The sequence below is a fragment of the Pituophis catenifer genome, unplaced genomic scaffold (assembly GCF_029215685.1).
Source record: "Pituophis catenifer annectens isolate HBS135680 unplaced genomic scaffold, rPitCat1.0.hap2 SCAF_4, whole genome shotgun sequence".
Lineage (NCBI taxonomy): Eukaryota > Metazoa > Chordata > Lepidosauria > Squamata > Colubridae > Pituophis > Pituophis catenifer.
Window position 1 is genome coordinate 116,191,679 of NW_027256884.1, and position 17,184 is coordinate 116,208,862.

The 17,184-nt window shown below is 40.1% G+C and overlaps 1 protein-coding gene across 1 annotated transcript in view; it reads right to left on the reverse strand.

The window, feature by feature from the left end:
• ARHGAP42 (Rho GTPase activating protein 42) overlaps positions 1-17,184 on the reverse strand; it is a 181,414-nt gene that overhangs the window by 77,389 nt on the left and 86,841 nt on the right. The window contains exon 4 of the mRNA XM_070943987.1: positions 9,713-9,784. Within this exon, the coding sequence (XP_070800088.1) occupies positions 9,713-9,784 (72 nt within the window). The remainder of the gene's footprint in view (positions 1-9,712; positions 9,785-17,184) is intronic.

The window sequence follows — 17,184 nt, forward strand, 5'->3', positions numbered from 1 at the left end:
ACAAAAATCCAGACTGTTTAGTCATTAGATCTATTTAACCATCTACTCTGATTCGCAGCAGCTTATTTTTGTCTTATCTTCTTGTCAACTGGAGTCATCAGGGATTAAAACAGTGATCTTCATTCTAAACATGTGCTCAACTACTTAGTCATCACACAATAGGAAGTTGTGGGTGTAATACTTGCACTGTTGCTTGCCTGGACAAAAAAAAGGCAGGCCACCGTCGTAAAAAGGTATCATTAATCGGAAACATTTTTTTTTTTGCTTACAGGGATCCAACTTGCAAAACATGTTACTGATGAAAGATTGCTTGCTTATCTCAGGAGAAGAAGGAAGCATTACAGACTCCCAAGTTCCCACAGTGATCTTAAATAGCAATAGCACTTAGACTTATATACCACTTTGCAGTGCTTTACAGTCCTCTCTAAACAGTTTACAGAGTCAGCCTATTTCCCCCTATGATCTGGGTCCTCATTCTACCGACCTCGGAAGGATGGAAGGCTGAGTCAACCTTGAGCCGGTCAGAATTGAACTGCTGAACTGCTGGAAGCCGGCAGTCAGCAAAAGTAGCTGCAGTACTGCATTCTAACCACGGTTCTAAATCCAGGTCAAATTATGTGGTTGGAGAGTATTGATAGTGGAAGATGACTTGTTTTGGTTCCCTGGGGATAGCAAAAGAACTTCATGTTGGAGTAGGGTTAACCAAGGAAACTTGCTTTCTTTCTTGCTTGCTTATTTATTTATTTGCAAAATTTATTGGCCACCCATCTTACCACAGGTTAAGTCTGGGCGGCTTATACTATTAAAAAAATAAAACTGTACAAAACCTAGATCAGTGATGGCTAACCGTTTTGCCATCGTGTGTCAGGAGTGGGGGAGGGGGTGTTTGCGCACGTGTTTGCCCACACCCATAATTCTATGTGCCCTGCCCTGTGCATGTGACACCCCCCCCGCTCCCCCCGCTCCTGGCACAAAATGGCACGGTAGGCCCGTTTTTTGCTATCCCCAGCCTCCCAACTTCCGGTTGGCAAACGAGCTGTTTTCGGCCTCCGGAGGGCCTCCGAGAGGGAGGGGGGAAGAGGCCGTTTTTTTGTCCTCCCAGACTCCTAGAAAGGCTTTGGAGGCTGGAGACAGCAAAAAACGGGCCTTACGGTCCCATCGGAAGTTGGCAAACAGGCTGTTTCTGGCCTCCAGAGGACCTTCAGGGGTGGGGGTGGGGAAGGCTGTTTTTGCCCTCCCCAGACTCCTTGAAAGGCTCTGGAGGCTGGGAAGAGAGAAAAACAGGCCTTCCCCACCACCACCCCCGAGGTCCTCCGGAAGCAGGAAACAGCCTGTTTCCCTACTTCTGGTGGGCCCAGAAGGCCCGAAAATCAACTGGCTGGCGCACGCATGTGCACCGGAGCTGAGCTCGCGTGTCCACCGATATGAGTACGCTTGCCACCTATGGAACGTGTGCCATAGGTTCTCATCACGGCCCTAGATTATATAAATAAAATACTACAAAGATCCCAATTACTGGGGGGGTGGCGTGGCTGGGATGAGTATGGCCAGCTCGATGTCACTCATGTCCTGTGGTGGCCCAAGTGCTCTGCCAGCGAAAACATGCTCCTGAGCTCTGTTTTCGGCTGTGATGGCTTTCTGCAACCCTCTGCCAGTGAATACAGAGCTCGGGAGGGCCGCAAACATCCCTCACGAGCTCTGTTTTCACTGCCAGTGGCACTGTGGCCCGGTCCATCGCTGTTTCCAGGGCAACCCCGCTGGCCGGATCTAAAGACCCCGCAAGCCAGATACGGCCCATGGGCCTTGAGTTTGACACTCCTGGTTTAAAGTAATTGGTAACTGGTGTTACTTATGAGCCCACATAAATTTTAAAAGCTTTTTCTGACTCAATACAGTATAAGGTAATTTTTTTTTAAAAAAATCATTTTATCCAATTTATATTCTCAAATATCTTGGGAAATTCTGGGATTTATAGTCCCAACACATTTCTGGATTGGAAAAGAGTAATTCAAACTAGATTTGATCCACAAACATTTCCTGAGTGAGCTAATTTCATCTTAATTATTTACTGTATAAAATTACTTATTTTTAAGGCTTAAATCTCTTTCAAAACAATTTCACAGCATGTCAAACCATTTAGTTATTATAAGAGAAGGAAGTGAGTTCTCTATCACTGTTCTACACATTTTCCCTACAAATAATTATGTCATCTCCTTTATATAACCTCCCCCCCAAAAGCAAATGTTTAACTTTTCAAAGTGAAGTATCTCATTCCCGTGATCATTTTGTTTGCTTTTTTACATGACCTTAAATTAAAGAGGTTGAAGTCACAAACAGTGGAAAATATTACTTATCTTATAAAGTGTCTGCAGATTTATACTCCTCTTTGCTAACTTTCTCTGGGGTAGAGAGAGAGAGAATTGAAAACCAAAAGCATCTATTTAATGCAGCATCTGCTAAATATAATTTTTTCCTTGCAGCTATCAAGTAACATCACAGCATAACTCTCCCTGTCGTTTTGAGCCAGAACCTTTCTATAGGAAAACAATCTCATGCTCATCATCAAAGATTGTATACAAATGTTTTCCTGTTTATAGAAATGGGGAAAACAAGGAGGGAAAATAAATGAATTAATCTGAAGGTTAATCAAGGCTGCCCAGCCCTTAAGTAGACTAAGCAAGTAATGTCAGATTCTGATATAACATTATTGTTATTGTTATTGTTATTGTTTTAGGCTTAGCCACTGCTATAACATCCATATCTGGGAAACAACAACAGAAGGCCTCTCTAGCGTAGATGATCAAGAGAAGGTAGGCAATAAAAAAAAATCAAGATCAGAATCATGCAACAAGCAAAAGAACAGAGCTTTTATACAAAGCTGACTTTGTATAAATATACAAAAGGATGAAGGCTATTGCTGAGCACATTGTAAGCCGCCCTGAGTCTTCAGAGAAGGGCGGCATATAAATCAAATTAAAAAAAACAAAAACAACTCTTCTCATAATCTCCAGGTATCAGAACTCCAACTGTTTCCTTTAGAAGATATGTAAGATGTTATAAGACATAATAAATATCTATTGTAACTGATTTTATTATTTATTAGTTATACGGCTGCCCACCTTGCAATACACTACTCGGGATAGCTAACAACAGTAATAAAAACAGAAGCAATAAAAAGAATTCCAAAACAAGAAAAAAATCAAGAAAAAATGGGCCCCCAATCCATAACTATACCCTTTCGACTTCAAAATCCTTAGATTCCAACCCCACTGTCCTATCACATGTGGGAAAAGACAGCTGTTCATAGTTTTCTGGAAAGGTAAGAGGGTGAGATCCTACCAGATCTTAAGAGGAAGGGACTTCCACAGGGCAGGGGCAGCTACAGGAAAAGCATAGTTCCTAGGTGGGATTTAAGGGTAGGGGCCCGGAGTAGGTCCACTATATCCAATCTAGTGGAATGAGCAAATACTCTAAAGGAGAAGGTGGTTCTGTGCCATATAAAGGTGATAACCAGCATTTTGAAGGTACACAACACAGAAATAAATTGGGAGTGTTTAATGTCCCATAATCTTCAATAGCACCCCTTCAATAACATTATCCTTGTCAAGCCCAAAGAATCAGGAGTACACATTAAGCTTAGTTCATTTATTGCTCATGTCTATACACAAGAATCTAATCACCTAATAGTCAGCACTAAGTTGGTGCTAGATAAGAGTCAACAGAAGTCAAAGTATTGGACATAGACTGTTTATGGGAATGTAATGATTCTAGACTGATTACTCTCTTGACTCCACCTTTCAGTCTCTCAAAACTTTTGGTTTAACTGCTCTGACAAACTTAGTCAAGAACATGAAAAAAAACTAAAGGCCTGTTCATTCAATATTGGTGATGCGGAATCCTGAACATCCAACTTTTAGAAGTGTGCATTTCAACATCCAGGATTCACCAGCCAGTCTTGATGGCTGGAGAATTCTGGGTACTGAAGTCCATACATCTAAAAGTTGCCAAGATTGAAAAACCCTGCAAAGTGGATATGATTTACAACAAAGATGATAGCTTTGGTCAAGGGTTATGTAGAACAATGAACCTAAGGCTGTAGCATTAAAGCACAGCCAACAATTATGTATGCTAAGCTTTATGGAAAGCACTACATAGTGAGAGGTTTTTTTTTTAAAAAAAAATTAAACTAAATTGAACTGCAAATTGAGAATATAGAAATCAATTTTCTTCACTGCATTCTTTCATCAGAACACTTTTTTTATTTTTAAAAAAAATCATATTATTTTAACAGCCAAGCTATTTGTATTGTACCAGACCAGGCTGAAACTTACTTAATTATTTACAGCACTTACTGGTATATCTTGCTCTTCAGTCTGGAAAGCTTTAAAAGTGACTTACAGTATAAAATAATAATTTTTAAAAAACAACAGACTATCTCTTCCCCTCAGTCTCCTGATTTAAAAAGACACCATATTGAAAGAACAGGGAACAGAACGGGAAAAGAAAGCTTCAGTTATTTGCCTTGAGACTAAAGTATCTACTACTCAAAATAATTTGGCAAAATTGCTTTATTCTTTACAGGCAGGCATGTGAGCAAGTTATAGAAGTTCTCAGCTACCTACAGTACGTAAGAAGAAAAGCCCTTCTTCCCTGGTTGGCATAGAGTCACTGCAAATCATTCTTCTCCTATCTCTGAATTTTTATATCAAATAGGAGGGTGAATTAGAGACCAAAAGAGTTCTCCCAGCTGTACAAATTACTTTGTTCTAGCAAGTTTTTTTTAATTGTTGCTCTCCAAAGATTCTAATAGCATAATTGTTTCTCAAAACTGTCTCATAGGAGAAGGGTGAACAGGAAATAATAATAATCATAGGATTCAGTAAGTGGACAAAAATGGCAAATGCAGTCTAAACATCTGGCTGTTCAACAAACCAGAGGTGAAATGCTACCGGTTTGCACCGGTTTGGGAGAACCAGTAGCAGTGGCAGTGGGTGGTTTGGAGAGCTGGTAGCGGTGGCAGCACAAGGCTCCGCCCACCTGACCGGATGTCATTACTTCCTGGTTTTAACCAGGAAGTAACCTGTTTTGGACCCTCTGCACAACCAAAATCATACGTGTTGCACACGCATGGCACACACACTTCCAAACCAGTAGGGAAGGTAAGTAGATTTCACCAAACCATAATAATAATAATACTTGTTGTTTCTACTGGGTATCCTACTAGAGAAAATTAGTAAAGAAAATGTATATTTGATTATACATATAACTGCAGCAAGAATAGTATTTGCACAAAGATTGAAAGCAGAGAAAATCCCTTTAGAAGGGGAAGTAATTAGAAAAATTTTCGACTGCGCAGAGATGATTAGATTAACCTTAATGATTAAAGAGAGAGAGGATATGGAATATTTTAAGATATGGGGAAAATTTTATGATTGGATAGAAAAGAGATATAAAGAATTTGATAAGCAAAAAGGAGAAAGCTACATTAAATATATGTAATTTGGGGAAATAGAGAAATGGGATGTATTAAGGAAAAAATAAGAAGAGGAGGACTAACAAAAAGAAGAAGTCACCGAAGAAACACTGAGATGGTATACAAAAAGACTGATGTATTATATGTTTGTTTGATTTTTTTTTAAAAAAAACTTTTAATAACAACAACAACAACAACAACAACAATAATACTTGAACACCCATTGGCAGCGACAAATTCACCATCGGTCAATTGCAAAAGGCAGTTTTAATGGGAACAGCTTACATTCTGCCATCATACCTCTAACACCACCAAACATCAATATCTACCTATCACATCAAACTTCGGGTGCTTGGGAAAGACTTGATTGGAGGACAAAAATGCCAAATGCAGTCCAAACATCTGGCTGACTGTGTGACCAACCATGATAACAACAACAACAACAACAATTGTTGATAAGAAAGACAAAAGAGTCTGGATTGTGGACACGGAAGTCCTTGGAGACAGCGGAATAGAAGAGAAAGAACTGGAGAAAACAACAAAATATAAAGATCCACAAATAGAATTAGAATGACTGTGGCAAAAGAAAGCTAAGGTACTACCAATAGTAATAGGTGCTTCTGGTGCAAGCCCAAAATAACTGGAGCACTACTTGAACACCATCGGCATTGACAACTTCACCATCAGTCACCATCACCAATTGACCATCAGTCAATTGCAAATGGCGGCTTTACTTGGAACAGCTTCCATCCCCTGCGACGATATCTATAACACCATCAAACACCCACATCTGCCATCCCAGGTTCTTGGGAAAGACTCGATAGCTATAAAAATGCCAAATCCAGTTTGAACATCTGACTGACTGTGTGGCGAACCATAATTATGCAACAGCAAGCTAGTAACGGATAGGCAGGTACCATATGGCATTACGTTTATAGGGATGTTTCAGGAATTGCAACAAGATCTTATAGCTTGAAGGTCTGGGAGAGTCTGAAATGCCGTGGAAATGTGAGGTATTGTTAATTCAAGATATAGATACGGAGCCAAATCAACAGAACAACAAACAGATTTGTTTCTTTCTGTGCCAAAAGGAATAGCAAAGCAGAAGGAATGCAGTGCTGGGCGGAAGAGGGGAGGCAAAGAGCAAAGAAGTCTTCATTAATGTCTTAAAAAACATCAGCGTTTGCTCCTCCATCTTCTTTGATGTGATGCAGATTGTTGCAAAGAGGCCAAGGAGCACTTGAACAAATATTGCTAAATACTATTCAGAATGGATAAGGCTGAGCCACGAGGGAGCTGGGCCCTAAAAGCAGACATCACAGTAATCCATGATTTCAACAACATTACCAGCTGGGATCCAGCTAACCACATTGACCAAATAAGGAAAGTGCCTAGATGCCTGGAATCCTTTCCCAGTTAGCTCACTCTACTTTTTTTCTCTCCCTAAAGTTGGGGAATATAAAAGATAGAGGTCATTCTTCCCCTTCCCCCATATTTTCTAGCTCTGATAAACTTGATTGCCAGGCTACCCAATGCATGTTGGGATTTGCTAACTGTAGGAGAAGGCAAGAGATTCAATGAGGTTAACAAAAAGGTGTCATATACTACTATTCTTCACCTATTTTGAATTACAGTTTCCATTAACTTCCAGCCCGCATGAGCAAAAGATGAAGGGTCTGAAAAATGGAGTACAGATAGCCCTCAACTTTGTTGTTGTTAGTTGCAAAGTCGTGTCCGACCCATCGCGACCCCATGGACAACGTTCCTCCAGGCCTTCCTGTCCTCTACCATCCTCTGGAGTCCATTTAAGCTCACGCGTACTGCTTCAGTGACTCCATCCAGCCACCTCCTTCTCTGTCGTCCCCTTCTTCTTTTGCCCTCAATCTTTCCCAGCATTAGGTTCTTCTCCAGTAAGTCCTTCCTTCTCATTAGGTGGCCAAAGTATTTGAGTTTCATCTTCAGGATCTGGCCTTCTAAAGAGCAGTCAGGGTTGATCTCCTCTAGGACTGACCGGTTTGATCACCTTGCAGACTAAGGGACTTGCAGGAGTCTTCTCCAGCACCATAGCTCAAAGGCCTCAATTCTTTGGCGCTCAGCCTTAACTTACAAGCATTCATTAAATGACCGTTTGTAGTTACAAAGGCACTGAAAAAAATTGACTTATTTCTGTTTTTCCCACTTACGACCGTTGCAACATCCCCTTAGTCACATGATCAATATCCAGTTGGCAACTGGCATGTATTTATGACATGGGATCATGGGATCACCTTTTACGACCTTCTGACAAGCAAAGTCAATGGGAGTGTCAGATTCACTTTACAATTGTGTTACTGACTTAACAACTGCAGTGATTCACTTAACAGCGGTGGAAAGAAAGGTCGTAAAATAGGTCAAAACTCGCTTAACAACTGTCCTGGTTAGCAACAGAAATTGGGGGCTCAATTGTGGTTGTAAGTGGAAGATTACCCGCATAAAAGTAGGAGGTTTTTAAGAAGAGACTGGACAGCCACTTGTCTGAAATGTTATAGGGTCTCCTGCTTGAACAGTGGGTTGGACTAGAAGATCTCCAAAGAGCCTTGATGGTACAGTGGTCTAAGCACCCTGTTATTAAGACCAGCTGCCTGCAATTACTGCTGGTTCGAATCTCTCCAAGGCTGAAGGTTGACTCAGCCTTCCATCCTTTCTAAAGTAGGTTAAATGAGGACCCAGTTTGTGGGGGCAATAAGCTGACTTTGTATAAATATACAAAAGGATGAAGGCTATTGCTTAACGCATTGTAAGCTGCCCTGAGTCTCCGGAGAAGGGTGGCATATAAATCAAATTAAAAAAAAAAAAAAAAGTCCCTTCCAGCTCTCTTCTGAATTTCAAGACAGGAAATCATTAGCTAGCTTAGACTTAATACATAATAATAATAATAATAATAATAATAATAATAATAATAATAATAATAATAATAATAATAATAATAATAATAATAATAATAATAATTTTATTTCTATACCGCCCTTCTCCCGAAGGACTCAGGGCGGTGTACAGCCTATTTAAAAACACAAAAAACACGACAACAATTTAAAATTTAAAATCATTAAATAATTAGGCTCCAATTAAAATCCCAGAAATTTAAAATACCCCAATTTAAAACATTATGTTAATAGCCCTGCCTGGCGGAACAACAGGGTCTTCAGAGCGCAGCGAAACACCCGGAGGTCAGAAATCTTTCGTATTTCGGGGGGCAATTCATTCCACAGGGCTGGAGCTCCCACAGAGAAGGCCCTAAGATCGGAAGACTGAGACCTACATCTCCATCCTAGACCTACAGACCATCTCAGTTCGCTGAAGGAAGAAGATGCCAGCATATACTACACATGACTAGCTCAATGGAGAGTAAGCTATGTTAAAAATAGAAGCCTAATCTCTTTTACATCTTACTGCAGTTTATAATAAATCTTGAAGATATGAGTAGTGTGAAACCCTTAGTTCTCAGAGTCATAAATTTCTTTAGCAAATGACATACGCATCAGAGATAGGATAATAGTTAATGCAATACTGTTTTTTTAAAATTCTCATTACAACCGAAAACCTCCAAAAGTATGCTATTGTCACTTTACAGGTAACAGTAACAAAGTTGGAAAGGACCTTGGAGGTCATCTAGTCCAACCCCCTGGTCACGCAGGAGACCTGTACTAGGGATTCAAACGGCCAAACTGCTGACCTTTCTGATCAACAAGCTCAGTGTTTTAGTCACTGAGCCACCTGAGTAATGATTTGTCAGTCACTGTAACTGAATAAGTAGGCAACAAAAATGTATCAATGTTGGCTCATTATTTGCATTGCTATCATTATGGTGTTTTTTTGTTTTTTGTTTTTTGTTTTGCATTTTTAAAATTTTGTAGCTATTGTAATTTTTATGACATTAGCCACCAAAAGTCTGTACAGATTACAAGATCACACAAAAACCAACCAATCAATGAAGGCCTTTTTAGAACAAGAATGCCCTAAGTCTCCAACCTTGGCAACTTTACTTCTTGTGGACTTCAATTCCCAGAATTCCCCCATGCTGGCTGAAGAATTCTGGGAATTGAAGTCCACAAGTTGTCAAGTTGCCAAGATGGAGACCCTTGCGCCCCCACCCACCCAGTCATTAATCCAGGAGAATGTGCATACTTTGACTTTGAATTTAAGAGATGTAGCAGTGATGCAACAATAAAGTAAAAACAGTAGCATTCCTTAACAACTCACCTTTGCTGCACCTATTTGCTCTTTGCGAAATTTCTCAAGTGGTGCTATTAAAACATCATCCGCATTCTGGATCTGAAATACCAAGCCAAAAAAATCATTATTTCAATGGTAGGTATATTTTGAAGTCATTTAGTAGTTTTTACATTTATAACACTAATTCCAGAAACGGTCAAATAGTCAAGTTAACCCCAGTGAACCTATTAAATGAAACAATTTCAGGGGCGCCTGCTAAGTATAGAAATCACAATCTAGCTAAGAAATATTTTATATAAATCTCAATCCCCACTTATTATGGACACAGAAATGTTCCAATTTAATTATAACCTGAGTAGGATGAAGTATGCTTCTCTACAAACTCTACAAGACACTTGTCAGTGGTATTAATAATATCATATTCAAATAATATTATATTCAACATTTCAATTGTTGCTTGCTATATAGTATCATGGTTATTTAAAAACAATTGCAGCCAGCACAATTATTTCAACTGCATCTACATAGATACCCACTATAGCAGTGCTTCCCAAACCTTAGTGAATACCCCAAATACCCCAAACATCTTGGAGTTAGGTCAGCAACTGGAACAACCGGTACCCAGGTTTGCTGTTGCTAAGTTAAGCAATCATATGTCATACTTTACGATCCGATTGTTTAGCAACAACTATCTCAGCTCCAATTGTCATGTGCACCCAAGATTTCATTACACAAATTACAAGAATTGCATACTGTATAATATATACATCAGGATGACACTCGCATGAATTATATTTGAATATCATTATGTATGTCACAGAGGCTGGCATTGCAGATCTAAGCACCATATCTACAGTATAATGACACTGACTATACCTATAAGGACTTAATTTCATTCATTCATTCATTCATTCATTCATTCGTTCGTTCGTTCGTTCGTTCGTTCCATTTGTGCTCTGCCAGAATCCCACAAGATCACATTTAACTTCCAAAAAAGTGCATTTCTTGAATAGAAAACATGCATCACCGATTTCTTAAAACACGTACATTCAGTGGCACGACTAAATAAGTATTTGCTTTTAAAATATTATGACTGCTTCTACTATATTTATTACCAGTAAACCTTTTGAATGGAGTCTTAATCATCCCATCTGTCCCCAACTTCTATATTTATACAGCTGAGACTTTTTCCTAAAAAAACAAATGCTTATGAATATTTAAAGAGAAAAACACTGTAAAACGAAGCTCCCTGGGCTGCAGTTATTTCACAGTAATTAGACTTTAGTGTTTGAACATTGATGCATTTCATGTATTTCAGTGCTAAATGTAGGATATTAGGGCAAGAAAATTGCCTGAAGCAAAGTTTTATATAATCATGTAGACATCATAAATATCACTCATATTTGGAAGATAAGCACTTGGCAAGCCAAGACCATAAACACTGAGGATATTTTATAAGGGTGCTTAGGATCTCAACGATCTGAGGGGAAAATTCCTAAAATTAAAGTACTGCTCTTAAATGCAATATATAAAGTGTACATGTATGGAAATAAAAATCAATTTGGATTATGGGACATAATTGAGTCTTCTTTGCAATAGGTGTTCAGGATTTGTTTAGGAATTATCTGCTAGACTTAATATAAAGGCATTATTTTTCCAGCTGGAGAGGCCAAATCCTCATAGGGTTTAAGGAACTTATTTAAAAATATTTGCAATCCTCCTATTATCTGTTCCCAAGGAAAATGCAAACATGTCTTTGCTACTTCATCAAAAAGTGTGTATTTAGGGCCCTGAACTACAAACTGGTAGCTTACCTAAAGCTGAATATTTCAAACAGTTAAATTTGTTTTTGAGTGACAAAAGAGGTAGCCCTCTACAAAGTGAACATTTTAGAGGGCTACCTAGCTTACAATTTCACAAAATGTCAGAGATGTTAAAAAGGCAAATAGTTAAGTATCTTTACTTAATATGAAAACAACTTCATTTTTTAAAAAAATTCTCCACGTTACTTGTCTCTGGAACTGTTGAGTAGAAATCTTCAATCCTGACAACTTAACGACCTGTGGACTTCAACCCTCAGAATTCCCCAACCAGCCAAAGAATTCTGGGAGTTGAAGTCTACGAAGTCTTTAAGTTGCCAAGGTTGGAGGCTCTTAGTTTAGAAGACTGCTAGCTGTGGTAGCGACCATGCACTGCTATATTTCTATGCTGCGCAGAGAAAATGGAACCGTAATTCTACTAATTACTTCTACTAATTACTGTCTTCACATGTGTAATTCTTCCATCACTCGTTCCCACACCTCTGTACAATTCTTGATCATCCAACGATATCTTGCTTATCTTTAAAGGCAACACAACTATTTTAACTATATAAACACAGATTCTTTTAGATTCTTGGTGTTCTCTGAGCTTAGTTCTTTTCCTGCAGAAGTTTCATTACCAGGCTAGGCAATCGTATCACTGCACTCGTAGCTTGGTAAAGAAACATCTGCAAAAAAGCAAGTCTCAGAGAACCAAAGACCAAGAACCAAATGGTTGAATCCTGAGCTACCTATGTTCTTTATTACTGTGTTGTGACCCACCAGCGGCCAGCGGATCTGGCAGCAGATTCGGACAGTGAGGAGGTTGGGGAGGAACATGGGCCAGTCTCAGAGTCTGGGGAAGGTTCTGATAAGGGCTCTGCATTGTAGGCAGAGCCATATGCCAATTATCAGGGAACAGCTAAAGAACAAGGGTCAACTTGGAAGTAAGGCCACAGGTGGACGATGAATGGCCTCTCCCAGAGGGAATAAAAGAGGAGCGACAGGGGAGTGGAGTTTGCAGGAGACAATTAGTTCACTTAATTGGTTTGTGACTCTCCGAGACTCCTTGCCAAGTTTTGAAGATATCGGCCTGGCAGCTCTCCAAGCCAGATAAGGTCTGTGACTGTAAATTCACCCTTGAAAGACTTTGCTGGATGTGAATGAGAAGAATTCACTGTAACTTAATAAAAAGGGGTTTTTGTTGGGACAAGGAGTCTGCTTCATGCTCTTGGGAAGCCTAGGTCAGAACATATTGTTCTGTTAGGTTCTCATTTACCTAAGGTCCTCCATTTCAGAATCATTGTAATGTAGACTAATTTACTGTTGGATTAAAAATATTTACCTCAGTAATAACATCTGAACACATTTTCTCTGTTATAACTGAACACTTCTACCTCTTTGTAACAATAGTCAATTTGTTTTTAATGTACAGGTAGTCCTTGACTTACAAGTTTGCTAAGTGACCGTTCAAAGTTACAACGGCACTGAAAACAGTGACTTATGACCATTTTTCACACTTATGACCATTGCAACATCCCCGCAATTTACATTCTGATGCTTGACAACTGACTCATATTTATGACGGTTGCAGTGTCCTGGAGTCATGTGAACCCCCTTCTGCAACCTTTTGACTAGCAAAGTCAATGGGGAAACCAGATTCACTTAACAATTGTATATATACTAACTTAAAAACTGCAGTGATTCACTTAACAACTGTGGCAAGAAAGGTCGTAAAATGGGACAAAACTCACTTAACAAATTTCTCACTTAGCAACATGAATTTTGGGCTCAATTGTGGTCATAAGTTGAGAACTACCTGTACTCCATCTGGTGATACCCACTCACAGTATTGGTTATATGAAGACTGTGTTACCAATGAATTGCAAAAATAATGAAACCCTTAAAATGCAGCATTTGTCTACAAAGCAGAATGTAGAGTTTCTTGCAGAATAAAGACTAAAAGGGATAGGGGAGGTTATTAAAAATAAATTAAAACATTGTGATGAATTCAACTATCTCTTATCAATGAATCCAGACGTATCCAAATCCTTTAAATTTAAATAAGTAAATAAAAGTCAGTTTCTTTATTAAGTCATCTTAAAAAGGGAAACCTATACACAAACAACAGGGAGAGAAAGAAACACACATAACTTTTGCGGTCACCCAAAACCATGCTTTCAGGAATTGTAAAGAAATGCCTGTAATAAGTTCCTTATGTTGTCATTCCACGCTTTTTTATAGGTTCAAGCGTTGCCACAAACTACACAAACTAAATCTCTTCACCATGTATACACCAAACAATTAAAACAAAAGAAAAATGTAATCCCAACTGTCTTCCTTGTGAGGTCTCCATCCCCGTGAAAACTCTAATTGAATTTTAAAAGCAGTACTTCAAAAAAAAAATAAAATTCAAGCGGTCTTGAGAGAAACAAAAGCATGGTATGGATTTTCTCTTTCATCATCGATATAGAAGTTCATAAAAGCGGAACTGTGCTATGAAACCGAAGAGCCAGTTTTCAAAATGCAGAAACTTATGGCTGTATCCTTCTTGAAGAGCTAAGCCAACTGGTTTCTCGCTTGGTAATGGCACAGCATCATGTGGTTTGGGGTTTTTCCCCATTTGTGGAAACGGTTATCTCTCTGTGGGTCCCACATGGAACTTGGAGTTTCCTAATAAATCAGGCCTGTTAAACTGGCAGCTCATGGGCCGGATACGTCAGCTGTAGGCCACGCCCACTCTGGCTCCACAAAGGCAAAAAACATCATGACACATCACAATCTTGCTCATGATGTGATTTGAGTTTGACACCTGTGTGATAGATTATATTACTTACATTATAGCTCGACTAACAACCAAAATTCAACCCAGGCAGCTGTTAAATGAGTCGTGCCCCATATTACAACCTTTTTTGCCATCTGTGCTAAGTGAATCGCTACAGTTGTTAAGGTAAACATGCACTTGTTGAGTGAATCTAGGTTCCCTCATTGACTTTGCTTGTCAGAAACTCTTTAGGAAGAGAATTGCAGATGACAATTTGTTTGAAGGGACTTTTTCAGGCAGTCCTTGATTTACGGCTATAACTGAGCTTACAATTTCAATTGTTAAGTCGCAACAATCATAAAGCGGGTCATTATGGGAACAAGCCCAATTTTGCAACCATTTTTGTGGCAGTAAAGTGGACATCGTAGTCATAAAATGGATGCCACATCATTAAGCTAACCCATTATTCACTATGGGGCAGTTTTTGCTAAAAGCTGGAAGTAATCGCTGGTCTCTCAACAAAAATGTCATAAATTGCAGTCATGTGACTGTGAGGCACTGCAAAAATATGGTCACCTGACCATGGCAGGGGATGAAACGTGCAGATATTGGAACTCTGAATCTGGGTCCTATGTCCCATTTTCAAAATATGTTGCAATTTCAAATGGTCGCTAATTGAACACTCTATTATTTCGGGAGCTATTGTTGCTCAGGCAGAGAGTCATCAACCAAGTTATGATTTTTGCATTGTCTCACTGATAAATTGGAAGATTCACTGGCCAGCTCATGATTGTCTCTATTTGTTGACAACATTTTGAAGTCAACAGGAAGGAAGACATTCACATACTGGGTTGCAAAAATGCTTCCGATAGATTGGATAAAGGTGGTTTCCATGTGGAAATGCCAATATTATGTATCCTTTTTCAACCTAGTGCTGTGATGGCGAACCTGTGGCACGTAGAGCCCTTTCTGCGGGCACACCAGCCGTCGCCCCAGCCCAGTGCGCACCTCCCTCCAGTCAGCTGGTCTTCAGGTCTCTGCCGCGCATGCACGGGAAGCGGGGCCTTCCCCGATCTCTGCAGGTTCCCCCCCCCCAGCGCATCCTACCTTTCTACTCCATTTCGGCTGCCCATGCCTTTCCCGATCTCCGCAGGATCACCCCCAGCGTGCCCTACTTTCTACTCCATCTCTGCTGCCCATGCCTTCCCCAATCTCCGCAGGTTCACCTGCAGCGCGCCCTACCTTTCTACTCCATTTCGGTTGCCCGCACCAACCTGGAAGTCAAAATGGGGCATAGGGGTGCCATGCAAGGCCCCCCACTCCCTGTTTTGGACCTGGAAAGCTTCCTGAACCAACCTGGAAGCCAAAACAGGGCGCATGTGCAGGGGGGCGAGGGTGCATGTGCGGGGGCACGGTGATGTGTGGGGGGCACTCGCATTGCATTTTGGGGGTTCAGGCATGCACGCGTGTGCGCTTTAGGCACTCGGCACCAGAAAGGCTAACCATTACTGACCTAGTGCCTTCCAACATATTGGTGCAACGCCCCCACCTCAAATTATAATGGTTTGGAGGGCACAATAATAATACCCAGGTTGGATCCTGCAACAATAAAAGCCCAATACAGATGGAAGGCAGCAGATTGGACAAAGGGTGAAATTTCTATGATAGTAATATTATTTTTAAAAAAATGAGTAAGAAATTATTTTTGATGCATTTCATCTATCAGTTTATTTTTCTATTTAGGAATTATAGTTTTAAGAAGAAAGATGGTAGTGATATAATCCTCAGATCTGAATGTTTTACAATTGTTAAGATGCCGCCTTTAATCATGTTTAATTCTTTTTTTCTCTTAAAATCAGTCGCTGACCATTTTCTTGACAGATTCATAATGGAAAAAAATTGCAAGTACTCTTCCACCCAGATGATCCCCACAGTCAGAGAGAAAAAAAAAAAATTAAGGCCAGGGTCACTTTGAAATTTTGTTTTGAACAAGATCTGATCCAACAGAGCAGTGCTTTTATCTTCTTTAAAACTGGATCATTTTGTTCCCAAACTGTTTTGAGCTTGTCCTTCTTCTCACTCTCAACATGGGAAGTGGGGGGAAAAAAGGAGCAGAGAGCTGAATTGAAGGGAGATGTCCACTATCCTGCTCCATTTGCAATCAGGAAGAATAAGATGGGTTAGTGGATAAATAAATTAACTTTATTTGGAAGCAATTATCCAACGTGATTATGGGATCCCTACCTTTTGAAAGTGTCCAAATAGCAATAGCAATAACACTTAGACTTATATACTGCTTCATAGTGCTTTTACAGCTCTCTCTAAGCAGTTTACAGAGTCAGCATATTGCCCCCAACAATCTGGGTCCTTGTTTTACCTACCTCGGAAGGATGGAAGGCTGAGTCAACTTTGAGCCAGAGAGATTTGAACGGCCGAACTGCAGCTAGAGGTCAGCTGAAGTAGCCTGCAGTACAGTGGTGGGTTTCAATTTTTTTTACTACCGGTTCTGTGGATGTGGCTTGGTGGTCATGGCATGGCATGGCATGGCTTGGTGGGCGTGGCTTGGTGGTGTGGCAGGGGACAGATACTGTAAAATCTCCATTCCCTCCCCAATCCAGGGGAAGGTTACTGCAAAATCCCCATTTCCTCCCAATCAGCTGGGACTTGGGAAGCAGAGAACAGATGGGGGCGGGGCCAGCCAGAATTTTTACTACCGGTTCTCCGAACTACTCAAAATTTCCGCTACCAGTTCTCCAGAACTGGTCAGAACCTGTTGAAGCCCACCTCTGCTGCAGTACTGTACTCTAACCACTGCGGCACCTCGGCTCTTATTAGCAACAGCAATAGCACTTAAGACTTATAAACTGTTTTATACTGCTTTACAGCCCTCTCGGTTTACATAGTCAGCATATTTCCCCCAACAATCTGGGTCCTCA